The sequence below is a fragment of the Aplidium turbinatum genome, chromosome 6 (genome assembly GCF_918807975.1).
Source record: "Aplidium turbinatum chromosome 6, kaAplTurb1.1, whole genome shotgun sequence".
NCBI lineage: Eukaryota > Metazoa > Chordata > Ascidiacea > Aplousobranchia > Polyclinidae > Aplidium > Aplidium turbinatum.
The window spans coordinates 2,187,844-2,203,571 of NC_137477.1; the positions used below are offsets into that span (position 1 = coordinate 2,187,844).

Sequence of the window (15,728 nt, forward strand, 5' to 3'; positions counted from 1 at the left end):
TCTTTGGGGTGTGCAAACCGTGCGATCGCACAGGGCCCGCAAATTAGGGGGCCCGCAATTTACTCAGAAAATGCAGTAATTTTGTTATTTCCTATGGAAAAGTTCAACAAAGTGAATTCAACAAAGGAATTAGCAACAAGAAAACATAGAGACTCAACGGATGCAACCTATTTTGTCCCCTGAACATTTCGTACCCTGAAAAGATTGAGAAAAAAAAACAACAGAGCCGAAGTCGCTGATCGGAGTTGCTGCAAACATTTCAAAGTTTCTCTCGATCTTTTCAGGGGACAAATTAGGTCAAAATTTGATTTTGTTACTCCGACTTCAGGGTACGGAATCGGGGTAAGAATTTTTTAGAGGACGAAATAGGTTGCATCCAAATCAACATAGAGACATAGCTTTATATTTCCGAAAAATGCTGAGGAAAGCATGATCTTATCCTTTTGCTATGCCACCGGACAGCACCATTTTACAGTAGGCTAATATTCATACCCAAATTTTTGTTGAACATGCTCTCAGAATGCCCCAAATTCAAAGTAATTTTTCAAAATTTTCTGGGGAAGGACCCTCAGACCCCACGCCACAGGCCCGCCGACCGTAAGACCACCCCCTCCCCTTTCAAAATATCTAGCTTCGCTACTGAATTGGATAATTGTCATTGGGGCCCGCAAAGTATATTCCGCACAGGGCCCGAAATACCCTAAGACCGGCACTGCTTGGTACATATACTCAATTAGACAAATTCATGCTTATTGCTTAGCTAGATGTTCCGAATAGCACTGTTCATGAATTGAAGTAATAGTGGTTTCTAGTTTATCTGCTACTACAGTAATTTTTCATTAATCAAATTATGCAAACGAACCGGTCATTATGCTCTGACAGTGCTAAATTATTATCTGTCATATTTGATCGTAAAATGGCATTTTCAAAAAATTATTTCAATTAAGTTGTTAGCGTTTATTTAGCCTTAGAAGTAAATAAAAAATTTGGCCTTTTTTTGGCCTTATTTTATAATGGATTTGGCCTTACTATAGCTTGAGTATCTGGCAACCCTGGTATTTACCACAATTGTGGAATTTTCATCATGCTTGTGGTAAAAATGTGGTAATGAAGATTTTGTGGTAATTTTGTGGTAATATGGAAATTTTGTGTGAAAATGTTGCCGAAATGTGGAAATTATAAATTTTGAAAATTTGACATAAAATACTATCAACAAATAAGAGCATTTAAACTGTTGTCTTCCGAAATCGAACAGATATGCAAAAAACTACTTATAATAGCATGTGACTAACATGTTTCACTGTTTTCGGTTTGATTTTGGAATGCATCCTGACTTTTGACTTTGAACGTAGGGTGACCATATTCATAGTCAAGATGTCTTTCAGATTGTAGCTGCGGTGTCAAGTACAGTACTTTGCTTACTTATTTCGGATGTTTTAATAACTGTTAATAACCGGTACTGTTAATAAACTGAGTATTTGTTTTAGACTTTATTTTACACTACATACCTAGAGTAAATATAGCCAAATAATAGCGTACCAGATAAGGAATTCTGTCCTATTTTGAGAAAAGTTTAAAGCTGTTGAAAACAAAAACTTTCATTTTGGAATTTTTTTTTAGTTCTGGGTATAGATCAAACCCTAACCTTATTCCTAAGTCTAACCATTACCTTAACCCTTCCTAACTTTAATCCTAACTCTGGCAACACCTGATTGTAACCATGGCAACAAGTGGGTAAAAATAGCCACTTTGTTAATGTAAAAGTAAGTCAAAATACGGTTAAAATCGGGAAGAAAATCAAAGTAAAAAATGTGGTAATCTGAGGACAAATGTGGTAATACGAATGCAACCTAGTTCGTACCATGAACAGTTTGTACCGTCAGTTCGTACCTTGAAAAGATCGAGAAAAAAAAACAAAAAAAGCCGAAGTCGCTGATCGCAGTTTTCGCAATCGCTTTAAAATTTTCCCCTGAAAAGATCGAGAGAAATAACAGCTCAAAACCGAAGTCCGCTGATTGCAGTTTCCGCAAACATTTTTCCGCAGTTTCCGCTAACCCTAACCATAGAGTAATCTATGCTCTAACCCTAACCCTCGCTGATCGCAGTTTCCACAAAAATTTTTCCGCAGTTTCCGTTACCCCTTACCCTAATTCTAATTTCTAACCATAGAGTAATCTATGCTCTAACCCTAACCCTCGCTGATTGCAGTTTCCACAAACATTTTTCTGCAGTTTCCGCTTTTACCCTAACCATAGAGTAATCTATGCTCTAACCCTCGCTGATCGCAGTTTCCGCAAACATTTTTCCGCAGTTTCCGCTTACCCTAACTCTAACCATAGATCAATCAATCAATGTTTTATTTGTCAGTAACAGGAACATAGGTACATGTTTGAAATATGCAATATACACAGTACAAAAGTTACACAAGTTCCCATACCGACAGGGAGACAACGAGACGACCATACGGTCTACTAGTCAATTGCCACCCTACGGAGTAATCTATGCTCTAACCCTAACCCTCGCTGATTGCAGTTTCCGCAAACATTTTTCCGCAGTTTCCGCTAACTTTTACCTTAACCATAGAGTGATCTATGCTCTAACCCTCGCTGATCACAGTTTGCGCTTACCCTAACTCTAACCATAGAGTAATCTATGCTCTAACCCTAACCCTCGCTGATCACAGTTTCCGCAAACATTTTTCCGCAGTTTCCGCTTACCCTAACTCTAACCATAGAGCAATCTATGCCCTAACCCTCGCTGATCGCAGTTTCCACAAACATTTTCCCGCAGTTTCGCAATTTCCGCTAACCACAGTTTCCGCTAACCCTCGAGTTTGTTTCAGATTGTTTGGGGAAACTCCGATCAGCGACTTCGGCTTTGTGCTGTTAAACTGCGATCAGCGACTTCGGCTTTTTTTAATTTTTCTCTCGATCTTTTCAGGGTACGAACTGACTGTACGAATGGTTCAAGGTACGAACTAGGTTGCACCCTGGTAATACAAGTGGTAATCTAGCTTTGTGAAAGTGGAAGCACTGACCAAAATTCGTTTAATTCCTAACAGTTATAATATTTTTGCTTTAGCTGCTTTTAAATACATTTTTTTCCTATTTTTATCACTTTGTATAATTATAATCCAAGATCGATTGATTTTGTATTTCGGCCCAACATATTGAACATGTCTACTGTTTTTAAACTTTTGGCAAAACATTTATATGTTTTGGCTTGTAGCTTTCCTGTTGTCAGTTATCTTGCTTTAACATCCAAGTAACCAACACCAGCTTACGAATTTAATCAGCCAGGCATTCAGCAAATAATGGTGTTGAAAAAACCAGCTCAAAATGTGATAGGATTGAGAAGAGATTGGGAAGATTGTCATTTCAAACTTGATTTTTTTAAAATGCTCCAAATAGATAAAACAGGGTTCTTTTAACTTCTCTTTAAAATGCCAAAGAATAAGGATGCAACCTAATTCGTACCATGAACAATTCGTACCGTCAGTTCGTACCTTGAAAAGATCGAAAGAAAATAAAAAAGCCGAAGTCGCTGATCGCAGTTTCCGCAAACATTTTAAAATTTTCCCCAAAGAAACAAAAACTTTTAGGATCATTACCAGAAATTTTGAAATGTTTGCGGAAACTCCAGTCAACCCTAACCCTTTTAAAATGTTTGCGGAAACTGCGATCAGCCACTTCGGCAAACTCTTAGGATCATTACCGGAAATTTTTAAATGTTTGCGGAAACTGCAGAAAAACGGAAACTGCGATCAGCGATGTTGTATTTTTCTCTCTCAATCTTTTCACTTTGTTTGTTTGCGGATACCGATACCTAACCGATACTCCAAAACCCTAACTCATATGACACACTAACGTCATATGACATACTAATGTCATATGACACACAACCGATTATTATTGTATACTTTGTATTCTTTTCATGTTTGTGTTTGTGACAAATAAATGAACTGAACTAAATATAACTACCGATACTCCGAGACCCTAACCTTGCTGAAACTGCGATCAGCGACTTCGGCTTTTTTATTTTTTTATTTCGATTTTTTCAAGGTACGAACTGACGGTAGGAATTGTTCATGGTACGAATTAGGTTTCACCCAAAGAATAATTTGGAAACAATGTCAACATGTTATAATCAGAGTCCGTTTATTTGTTATATACGGTAATACAAACATAAGAATAACCAAAACGTTGCCAAACCAAATGAAAAATTGCCAGCCAAACGCATTAAGAAAAGCCAATATTTTTCGATCTCAAGAAAAAAAAAGAATTGATATATGATAATGTCCGCCCCGTTACCTCAGTGGTTACACGCCCGGCTCAAGATCACGCGGTGCTAGTTCGACTGTCGGGGTGTGCACTTGAGCAACGCGTTTCTGTACTGCTCTCAAGTCAGCAGACCTAGTGAATGGAATAATTCCCTGGCAACAACATTTCAACAATCGGAATACTTCACTCTACCAATCTCGGTAACCGGCCCTGCGTCAAGAGCCTCTACAAGTATGCGAAGCAGTGCTTCCACTTTCACAAAGCTAGATTACCACTTGTATTACCACATTTGTCCTCAGATTACCACATTTTTTACTTTGATTTTCTTCCCGATTTTAACCGTATTTCGACTTACTTTTACATTAACAAAGTGGCTATTTTTACCCACTTGTTGCCATGGTTACAATCAGGTGTTGCCAGAGTTAGGATTAAAGTTAGGAAGGGTTAAGGTAATGGTTAGACTTAGGAATAAGGTTAGGGTTTGATCTATACCCAGAACTAAAAAAAAATTCCAATATGAAAGTTTTTGTTTTCAACAGCTTTAAACTTTTCTCAAAATAGGACAGAATTCCTCATCTGGTACGCTATTATTTGGCTATATTTACTCTAGGTATGTAGTGTAAAATAAAGTCTAAAACAAATACTCAGTTTATTAACAGTACCGGTTATTAACAGTTATTAAAACATCCGAAATAAGTAAGCAAAGTACTGTACTTGACACCGCAGCTACAATCTGAAAGACATCTTGACTATGAATATGGTCACCCTACGTTCAAAGTCAAAAGTCAGGATGCATTCCAAAATCAAACCGAAAACAGTGAAACATGTTAGTCACATGCTATTATAAGTAGTTTTTTGCATATCTGTTCGATTTCGGAAGACAACAGTTTAAATGCTCTTATTTGTTGATAGTATTTTATGTCAAATTTTCAAAATTTATAATTTCCACATTTCGGCAACATTTTCACACAAAATTTCCATATTACCACAAAATTACCACAAAATCTTCATTACCACATTTTTACCACAAGCATGATGAAAATTCCACAATTGTGGTAATTACCACAAAAGTGGAAGCGCTGATGCGAAGTTGAAGCAACGTTGAAGATCTTGGAATAAGTGCGGCACACTGGACGAACTACACATGGAACATGGAGTGGCAAAACAACACCTCCCGACTCCGTGATTTCCTACCCGACGTCGATCCCCACCCTCCGGGAATGTCCCTCGCAAGACTTGCGTGGGTCGGTCGGCTTAACCGCCTACGAACTGGCGTCGGTCGCTTTTGTTCAGACATGTGCAAATGGGGCCTGGCTCCCTCACCGGGATGCGAGTGTGGCGCCACAGACCAGACAGTAGATCATGTCGTCCATGACTGCCCAATCCATCAACCACCACATGGAGCGCTTGGACTGAAGGCCCTGGATGACGAGACTGTCGAGTGGCTGATGACATCATGCCCAAACATATAGTCCAGAAGAACAGCTCATACGACGAAGAAGTATGCGAAATAATAATAGTCATGTTTTTATTTGCGCCCATTGCGATAACATTGGCAAGCAAACAACCAGGAATAACCTATCAAGGCTTTGTCAGTCCGAGGATAAAGATTCCAAACCAACCAACCATAATGTAATTTCACCTGTCAGCATTCACCCAGTTCATTGTAATGAGCTGAGACATGCTTCTATTTCTTGACAGGTATTGAGTTTTAAATGGTAGGCCTAAACATCTTTTTATAAAAAAAAATTTTCGATTTATTTTTATCTTGGTTGCGAAAGTCTTCCCTCGCATTCCCCTAAAACTGTCTTTCCAATACTACTATGTTTTTAAAATTTTGATTTTGCTAGTGACTGTGAATCAAATGTGAGGTTTTATAAATAAGCTTACTTTCATCATTTTCATCAAATATTTGTTTAATTTGTTTTTATATTTGCAGAACAAATCTAGTGAATGTTACTCTTAAGGTTATATCGTAGTGTGATTATTTCAAAGCGCCTTTAAATGGCATCTTCTAATGCCAAAGAAGACAAAATTGAAGTGCTCCTAAGGCCTACTGGGGATGCCCCAATTTTGAAAAGAAAAAAGTACAGTGTTGGTGGAACCCAGACGATTAGTTATATCATAAACTTTCTCAGACAACTATTAAAATGCAAAGAATCTGAATCTTTATTTGTCTATGTTAATCAAGCGTTTGCCCCTTCACCAGACCGTGACCTTGCTTCGTTGTTTGAATGCTTTGGTTCAGATGGGAAACTGATTTTGCATTATGCCAAAACTCAAGCGTGGGGATAGATAGTACCGCCTACCGGTACTTATTTTTTTTTGGTGTACATCAATGGATTGTGACATTGTTGAAGGTTAAGAACTTTATTTGAAACTTCAATTTATATTAAAAAGCCAACTGTTGGTACTTTTCAATCTTTAATTCAATTTGCATATCGTTTAGTGATTTTTTAAATGCTGGTAGGGTTTTTCCAGATGAACCTATGTCTTGTGCTCTATTAAGTTTGAATGATTGCAATAGTTGCAGTGTGAGATGATGCCAAGGAGAAAGGGAAGAAGGCAACATCAATGTTGAATTACTGATTTGATTAACAATATATTTAATATGTTGTTTTTGTGATACTGTGTATTGACACTGAGTCACGTGAGTCAGTTTGTTTCTAACCATCAGTGAAACCTAGTCAGCTTGTGTTTATTGGCGTTGGTCACAGCGGTAAACCATAATCTCTTCGTGGGAAAATTGTAACATAAGATTCTCGGATCCGTTCGTCTGTATGCAATGACCGAAAAGAAACACTCTTCTGAAACGTCTATTCAAGAACTGTATTTCTGTAAAAATAGCCCCAAGGCTGTCGAAATTGCGACGCAACACCGTACGCCACTAAAAACTTGTCACTACAATACAAATTACTTGGTTAAAGACGGAAATTTCGTCCAGCTGGCAAGCACTAAGCAAAACAGTTAAATATGCAACCAACTCTCAAGTAACAATTTTAAGAATGACGAGAATACATTGCAATATCTCAAACGCACGTAGGCAGCTACTGTGACGTAATAATGATAACCAATGATAAGTTATTCAAGCACTTGTTCAAGTTTGGCTGACTCCTGTTCAAGTTTGGCTTACACCTATTCAAGTTTGGCTTACACCTGTTCAAGTAATTAAAGATTTAACGATGATGTAATGTTATGCTGCAGTTGCAATGTTTTGCAGGTCTTGCAAGCGATAATGAAATCTGCTCATTTTTTAGAAATATTCCATTACGTAATACGCTAAGATTCAGTAGACCTGAACGGTTGTACATGACGTTTGATTTGGTGAACAATTGTCTGGAACAGACGTTCAGTGTATTTGTGAAGATCTACAGGTTTCAGTTGCTCTAGTGACAGCTGGGGGTTGTCATATGGTGTAAAAATAGTCAACCAGCTTTCTTTTTGATCTGTCAAATAGTTTCACTTAAGAAATTTGTTGTTAATTTCTTGTCATGTTTTTGCTGTGTATGTATTTTGTGTACCGATGCATTGGGGCACTACGGTATGCGAAAAAATAATTTACTTTTTAAAGTCACTTCAATGACTTTTTTGCAAATCAGTGCTTGTCACAGATCACTATGCCATGTGATAAAACTTAAATAAAAAAATTGGAAAATTGGAATCATTAGGTTATTTCAACAAGAAAATTGCAATTTGTAACCCAATGTCTCAAAAACTCATGAATTTTTGATATTAGGTGCACTTGAATGAGCTAAATCCGATAAAAGAAATTTCAGTGAAATCCATCGAGAAATGGCGAAGCTACACTGATTTGATAGTACCACTAGAGGCGCTGTGCGCAATTAGGTAAAAATACAAATATTGATAAAATTTGCAGTTCTAATGCTAGGAATGTGGCGAAAACTGGTAATGTAGGCTACCATTTTTGGGGGTGTAGAATTTAAAAATGAGATCAAAGTAAGCAAAAAAAGTCTTGCAAACGGGTCAAAACTGGGATTTTATTTTCAAAAGTGACCCATTTCAAGCGCGTACCCTCCGAAAAGGGGACGATGTTTCGAAGAAATAAAAATAGGAAAATGACCTTCGGGAATCAAGCAATCATGTCCAATATTCAAAATAGGTGCCCCAATGCATTTTATAGACAAATTTTAATATTGCAATGAAAAAAAAATCTGAAATAGCACAAAATACTGTAATTTAGTGATCAAATTCAAACATGAAAAGTTTTTACAACCAAGTTAGTCAAAAAGTTGGTGCGTTGCAAGATCCAGTGAATTAAGTTTCTTGCTTTCCTCCTGGCTTATTTGGTACATCCTGCCATTTCTGGTTGTTGGCACATTAACTTTCAGGAGCAGATGCTTTCACGGAATCCAACAGACATCATCATGCCTTGGCCAAAAGAAAGATGGGGCAGGTCCTTTTTGATGCATAAATTTTAGCTGAACATCTTCGTTTTGTTCATCCAATTCAATGATTTGGCCGGTCCACCACTGCTATCATATTTGCATGCATGATGCAACATAAGCAATAAGCATTTACATGCAATTCACTCCATGAATAGGCAGCATGTGCATCTTCATAAAAAGAGTGAACCCCAGTTAAATTACAATCTGTTGATAAAAATTTAAATGCAATTTTCGATGAAGATACTGGGAAAAAATGATGGTATCCTCTTGTTCCAGGGACTGTGCTTCCTTTGCTGTAACGGTCTCGCAATTGCGTTCTGCACGTTTCAACATTCGATGAAGACAAATGAAAAAATGTTATGCCTGTGATGTGTTGCATGCAATAATCATAAGCTGCTTTGCTTGTCAGAATAAGATTTTCAGTTGCTGCAAATAAACTGGCATTTGTAAGTTTACTTTTCACAGTTCCACCAACACTATCACATGGTGACTTACTGTGGCTGGTGGCAAAAAATGACCAAGATGCAGAAAAGCCAAAATCTTGATGATGATGACACAAATTTAGAAAATTTTTGAGATTTTTATACTGTCCGCTGCAGCCATCAGAAAAATATTGCAATTTGGTAATTTGAGGAAAATAAATTCAGAGAAATTCTGTGAAACATTTTTGGAGGCAGTGGATAAAAGAAGTGTCATGGGCAAGATCATCAGATATTATGCACATAGAGACTGTAATCGATTGACCACATTCATCTTTCATGCCTGGGTTTTTTTTTCGGTCATTTATCGGTCATTGACCGATTTTTTAGCAAAATGTCCAAAAAAAATATATATATATAGTCAATTCGGTCAAAATATCCGAAAAAACATATAATCAATTGACTAAATATGACCAAAAATGACTAAAAATGACCGAAATAAATAAAAAATGGCCGAATTTTTTTAAGTCATTTCGGACAAATGACAAAACTCTCAGCAAAAAAATAAACCAGCTTTCATGTAGACAACAATTGGGTGGATTGTGCAGTAGCTCTTACACCAGTGATAACTTTGCACCTCGTTTTGTATGACAAATTGATAGTTCTCAGCAAAGTCTAGCAAAATCAAAGCTTCATGATTGTCAATATTCTCTTTGCATTGTTTTAAATACTTTCCTTGGGATTTTGCAGTAAATGAATGCTTGGTTAAGGTTTTGATTTGTTTTATACATATATCAACAAACTGTTCCACAGTAAAACAAAGATTTCTGATTTTGGTGCGGTCTGTTGACACCCACTGACTGACAATTATTTCATCTTCCTTGTCTTCATCATATCCAACTGCACTCTCAATCGCATGGCGAAGTGAAGAATCATCAGGACAAAGGTCACAGTAATGTAGCATACAGTTTCTGCTTTCGGTACTACAGACTATCATTGCCATCATGTCTTTGTAGTTAAGTCCACAACGATCAGCCAGCAAAACAGCATTTTGGTGGATACTGCATACACACACATTGTGAGTGCCAGCAGAACCAGGGGAAACACACCACTTTGGTTTCAGCACTTGAAATTTTGTTAAACCAATGTTAATTGAGAGGTGATTTTCTCTGAAAATGCTGTACAGTTCCTTAATAGTACATAACATTAGGTCTTTTTGGTGATGCACCTTATTACCCAAACTGACCTTGTCCTTAGCTCCAGGCATCAATGTGAGTATTCATCATCTTCATATATCTTTAAAACTAATTCTTTCACGTTGTCTGAAATGCCATGCCTGGTCTTTCGTATAGGAGTTGCAAGTATTCCGAATTCTGCCTTCAATTTAATTGCTGTTCGAACCTGATTTTGTGTGCAGTTAAAAAATTCGGAGGTGTCAGCTATGCTCCATGATGAAGGTTTTAGTGTCAAAAATTGAATCTTTTCTTTGTATGATGTTGAAGGAGAGTCAAATTTTTTTTCAGTTGTGCCAGTAGTTCATTGGAATTGGATTTTAGTTGTTTCAACTCTTTTCTTTCTTCCTTACTTATATATTTCTTCTGATTGCAACTGGTGTTACATCGTGGATAGATACATCTGCAACTTTACACAGCCTTGAAGCTAAACTTTGTTCAGCTTTTGCAATTCTTTCTTTTGCATGCATTTGGCTTTTGTCGCTTTGGTATGCTGTGTAAAGAAAGTGGAGATTCACCTACGAGATTTAAACTAACATTCAAAGTTTGCTTAGCTTGATCTTGTATTGATTTGTTAATCAAATCTTCGGCTTCTTTTTCCCTCTCAAAATCACTGAGCCTATCGGTAGTGTTGCTGCAGGTTGTAGTTGAAGATTCACTTTCATCACTTGTTTCCATTGCAGTTTGATTTATGCAGTTGGCAGCTTTGCAATTTGAAACGCATCTGCTACACAACTTATATCCAGGTACCTCATCTATTCTTTTTTCTTTTCTTTTGCAAATTCAAGAGTGACAACTCTTCTCCCCGGGTCTGCTACTATTGGGTGAGTTCCTAACCTCTAACCCTAACCCCAAACCCCTAACCCTAAAACGGCAATGATAATTAGGCTACGGTATGGACATGGTATGGACATACGGTATGGACATGGTACGGTATGGACATGCAGCAGATACAGTGGCGGCTGGTGAGTCCTAGAAATGGGGGTGCTGCGGCCGGGCTTCGCCCGTCCGCGTGTCAGCCGAAGGCGAATACAAAAGCGGGGGGGGGGGGTCTCCTTCAGAAAATTGCATTTGATTTGGTTCATTCTGAGCATATTTTAGCTCTAAATTGTGATAAAAGTTTAATGTAAAACTTGGCTTAAAAGCTTTGCAAATGTGTAATATTTTGAAGGGGACAATCAACAAACATTTATGTGAATAACACGTTCTTAATAATTAAAAGAGAAAACGCTTGTTTTTTCTCATTACCTACTCGACAAAAAATTCCCTCGTGGCCTATATGTCACTTTACATTTTGGATGTAGATACGTTGCTTGTTGCATGACATATTAAATTTAAGCAGTTTTTTCCAAGGATGGGAAGTAGACCTATTCTAAAATGTATCCGTTTTTCTAGTGCCTCCGTATTTGCGTTCTTCTTTAACTAAAACTACCCTAATACTAATCAGCGAAAATGTAAACTACTAATTGGTTTATTGTGTAATATTTAACAATGCGTAATTTCACAGCGTAAAGTTGGATTCACACTGGTGTCGCTATTGCGTCGTAAACTACTTTTGATGTCACCACGAAGCCAGACACAGTGCATCCACTTTTCACTTTGTCTTTTTTCCTTTTTTCTCGATCTGCCCGTGTGCTGCTCCGAAGACAGCACATCGCTTTGCAATTCGTTTGTACAGGCAATTCAAGAAAACATGCGACTCTACGACGTCACAGTCGACGCCTCTACGACATTCTGCTTGTGTGCTGTTTCAAAACAGCACATATTTCCTAGCACGCAGAGTTTCCAAATATAATTTACACTTATAACAGTCAGCAATTCTGTGAACAGAGAACATAAAATACATTTTGGGCAGAAGAAACGCTAAGATATTTGAGAAACTTTTTGTGAAAACTTTTATGGGAGTGCTGCAGCACCGCAGCACACACTAGCGAGCCGCCCCTGATCAGATAAACCAGATGTCTTAAGGAAATTATGATTGCTGGCAAACATGAAATGCAAAAGTTGAACTGATGAAATGTTGAAATGAAAAAGTTCATTGCAATTTTAAAATTTGTCTATAAAACGCATTGGGACACCTATTTTGGATATTGAACATAATTCCTTGATTCCCGAAGGTCATTTTTCCTATTTTTACAAAACATTGTCCCCTTTTCGGAGGGTACGCGCTTGAAATGGGTCACTTTTGAAAATAAATTCCTAGTTTTGACCTATCTGCAAGTCTTTTTTGCCTAATTTGACCTCATTTTTGAATTCTACACCCCCCAAAATGGTACAGTACCAGTTTTCGCCACATTCCTAGCATTAGAACTGCGAATTTTATCAATATTTGTATTTTTACCTTATTGCGCACAGCGCCTCTAGTGGTACAATCAAATCAGTGTAGCTCCGCCATTTCTCGATAGATTTTACTGAAATTTCTTTTATCGGATTTAGCTCATTCAAGTGCACCTTATATCAAAAATTCATGAGTTTTTGAGACATTGGGTTACACTCCTTGTTGAATTATAATGATTTGACCTACATATGGTGTGTCTTGCTCAATTACTATAGCCTACTACCTCCTAACAATATTGTTTCTCTTTTGGTTTTATTATTAAACTTGTTATAACTTTTCTCAGTGAACAATAATGATAGGCTATAGTTTGTTTGTTGTCGTTTTGTAACTGATGATGTTTTTTAGTAACTGTACTTTTTTAGTATTACAATCGCATATTTTCATCGTTTTGCCTGAAAGAACACAATCAGCACTGTTTTAAAAGCCTTTGGTATCACTTGACCTGAAATGGAACCATGGTCTATCAAGTGAAAGAAAAGACACCATTCCGACACTGAGCTGGCAGGTGTAATTAAATTGGAACCAATTTTTCATATTACGAAGACACGAAGTGATTAGGCTATTCAAAGCAAAAAGTTGTTTTTTTCCTGTAAGTGACATACAAATCGTTATTCCTTGGTATCATGTTGCAATTTTGAGGATGTTTTATCATTTGCATTTTGTCTCCACCTTTTCTATAATCCTGCTATGACAAGTATTTTTTTCACAAGGATAGTCAAAAATAAATTGATAGGCCATTCAAGCTATCGGTTTAGTGCCCTACTGGTTTGTTTCAGGCAAAGTTGATTGGAAAATTGCATCTGTTTTGAACACACTAGTCTTTGCATTTCATGATACTGTATTTACTTTTCTAAACGCACAGATTTATGTTTTTGTCGAAAACATTACTTCCATGCAGTCTATGAATACAGTATGTCGATCATATGACTAATGTTTGAACTACAATGTTGATATCGTTGTTTATTTCAGCTGTGTCTGATAGGACAGTGGTTTGCAATGTCGACTAACATCAAGTATGCCCCATTGTCCCAGTATGAAAGTGGACTTGACTACAGCTCTCAATTTACATTTTCTGGTGACAAGAAATTGCGAGGCGGAAAAGATACTTACATCAATCTGACTAATGATGGAACTCCAGTCACATCAAAACAAACTTATTTTGATTGCATTTGCACAAGTGTAGTTATTCTACTATCATACATATTATTTTTGGTAACTTTTCCAATCTCTGGATGTTTTTCATTGAAGTTAGCCCATCAGTATGAGAGGATTATCGTATACAGGCTTGGAAGACTGTGCCCTGTTAAAGGTCCTGGCCTTGTATTGGTGCTGCCGTGTGTTGACCGATGGCATATTGTTGATTTACGAACAAAAGCATTCAATGTCCCCCCATCGAAACTTTGCACGACAGATGGTTGCATCATTTCAATTGGGGCGATGATTCAATTCCGAATCACAAACCCTCTGTTGATGAGCTTGTCAGTGCAAGATGTGAACCATGCCATGAGAGACAGTTCTATGGCTGATATGACAAATCTTCTGTGTAAGAAGTCATACCACGACATAAAGTCAAAGCGGCAACGATTGGGTTACGATTTGCAAGCCGATATCAACCAATCATGCAAGGAATGGGGCGCAGAAGTGAGCAGGGTCGAACTTTCGGAAATCACTTTGTTGGTTGCCCCACAAAATCAAAAGCAATCCTCTTTTATGCCTATGTTTGGTGCCGCCCCACCCCCTTCCCAAGGTCAGGCCTCATTTGGTGGTGATGCATTAGGTGGTCTTGCCCAATTCGCCCAGCAATTCTTAGCCCAAGCTGCTAATGGTGCAAATAATGAGCCCAAGCCGATATCAGACAGTTCCCTTGTGTCGGGTTCTGTTGTCGATGATATGATAATGAAAGTGGAAGCTGCTATGGGGCCCCACCTGGTGGAGGAAGTTGGAGTCACTTTTGAGTTTGACATTACGGACTTGGGAAGATATCACCTTGACTTGAAACATATACCGGGTTCTGTAGGAAGAGGAGGCTTGCCTAACGACAAACCTGACGTTGTTTTATCTTTGTCTCAAGCTACTCTCCGAGATCTTCTCTCTGGGGCCACAAGTTCAACCTCAGCATACACGATGGGTAAGCTGACAATCGAAGGCTCCACTGCTGATGCCATGAAACTGGATAAAGTTTTTAAAAGTATTTAGTGACATCACAAATGAAGTATTTTTCGTTGTAAAGGAAATGCCCTCTTTGAAGAGAATACTTTTGATGACGATTGCTTGTTATATTGTAAACAAAAAGCATTTTAACTGTATGATTAACTTGTATGTTCCCTTGTTTTTACCTCCTTCCTTGTCAAGCAATGTTGATGAAGCTGAAGTGATACTTATTCACCTCAGCTTCTTCGTTTGTTCAATCACGTGCTTTCAAAAATGGAGAAAAAACGTAATTTTGTGCAACATTTTTCTCGCACGGTCAATCTCATCACTATAACTACACAACCTATCTGGTTGTTTCGGGCGCGTTTGTTTTCAGCAGTGAATTTAGAAGTAGACATTTTTTCATTCGGCCCTTAAAGAAAAATGCAATATTTCAGACTCTCTACGCACCGTTTACGTCTTTGACTTACATTATGCAGTTTTTCTTCATAAAAACTATGGTGGCCTAAAAAAAATGTTATATCCGCTACTGGACTATTGTCCAGGCGTCTAGATTCGGAGTGTAAAATCCCAGTTTATTGTACTGTTATTGTTACTGGAAGACTATTCTGTGTCGGAAATGAGCGACCATCCTTTAAAGTTTAAGCGTACCGCCCACACCAGCGTGGTTTCGATGTATGTGTTGGCCTTGTTAGGACTTCAACATTGTGTTTGATGCAGTTCATTGCATTTTCCAAACACTGTGATGTAAAATTAAAGCCAACATTGATAAAGTATCTCTTCTGCCTGTATTCTACACCTCTGCTACTTTGAGATGTAGGTCTATAGTTTTCGCTGCGAAGGTCAAAAGTAAAAACAACTTTTCCTTTTCACTGTTGTGATAAGTTTTTGAGGGCTGAGGA

At 37.7% G+C, this 15,728-nt stretch overlaps 1 protein-coding gene across 1 annotated transcript; it reads left to right on the plus strand.

The window, feature by feature from the left end:
* Positions 1–13,639: 13,639 nt before the first annotated feature.
* On the plus strand, positions 13,640–15,696 carry LOC145771653 (stomatin-like protein 1). Its single transcript, XM_082583382.1, has one exon. It carries the CDS (start codon positions 13,672–13,674, stop codon positions 14,869–14,871), a length of 1,200 nt encoding a protein of 399 aa, XP_082439508.1. The 5' UTR covers positions 13,640–13,671; the 3' UTR covers positions 14,872–15,696.
* Positions 15,697–15,728: the final 32 nt, after the last annotated feature.

What these genes read in the sequence shown, in the direction of transcription:
- LOC145771653 (XM_082583382.1), top strand. Translation starts at nt 13,672, where the DNA reads ATGTCGACTAACATCAAGTATGCCCCATTGTCCCAGTATGAAAGTGGA.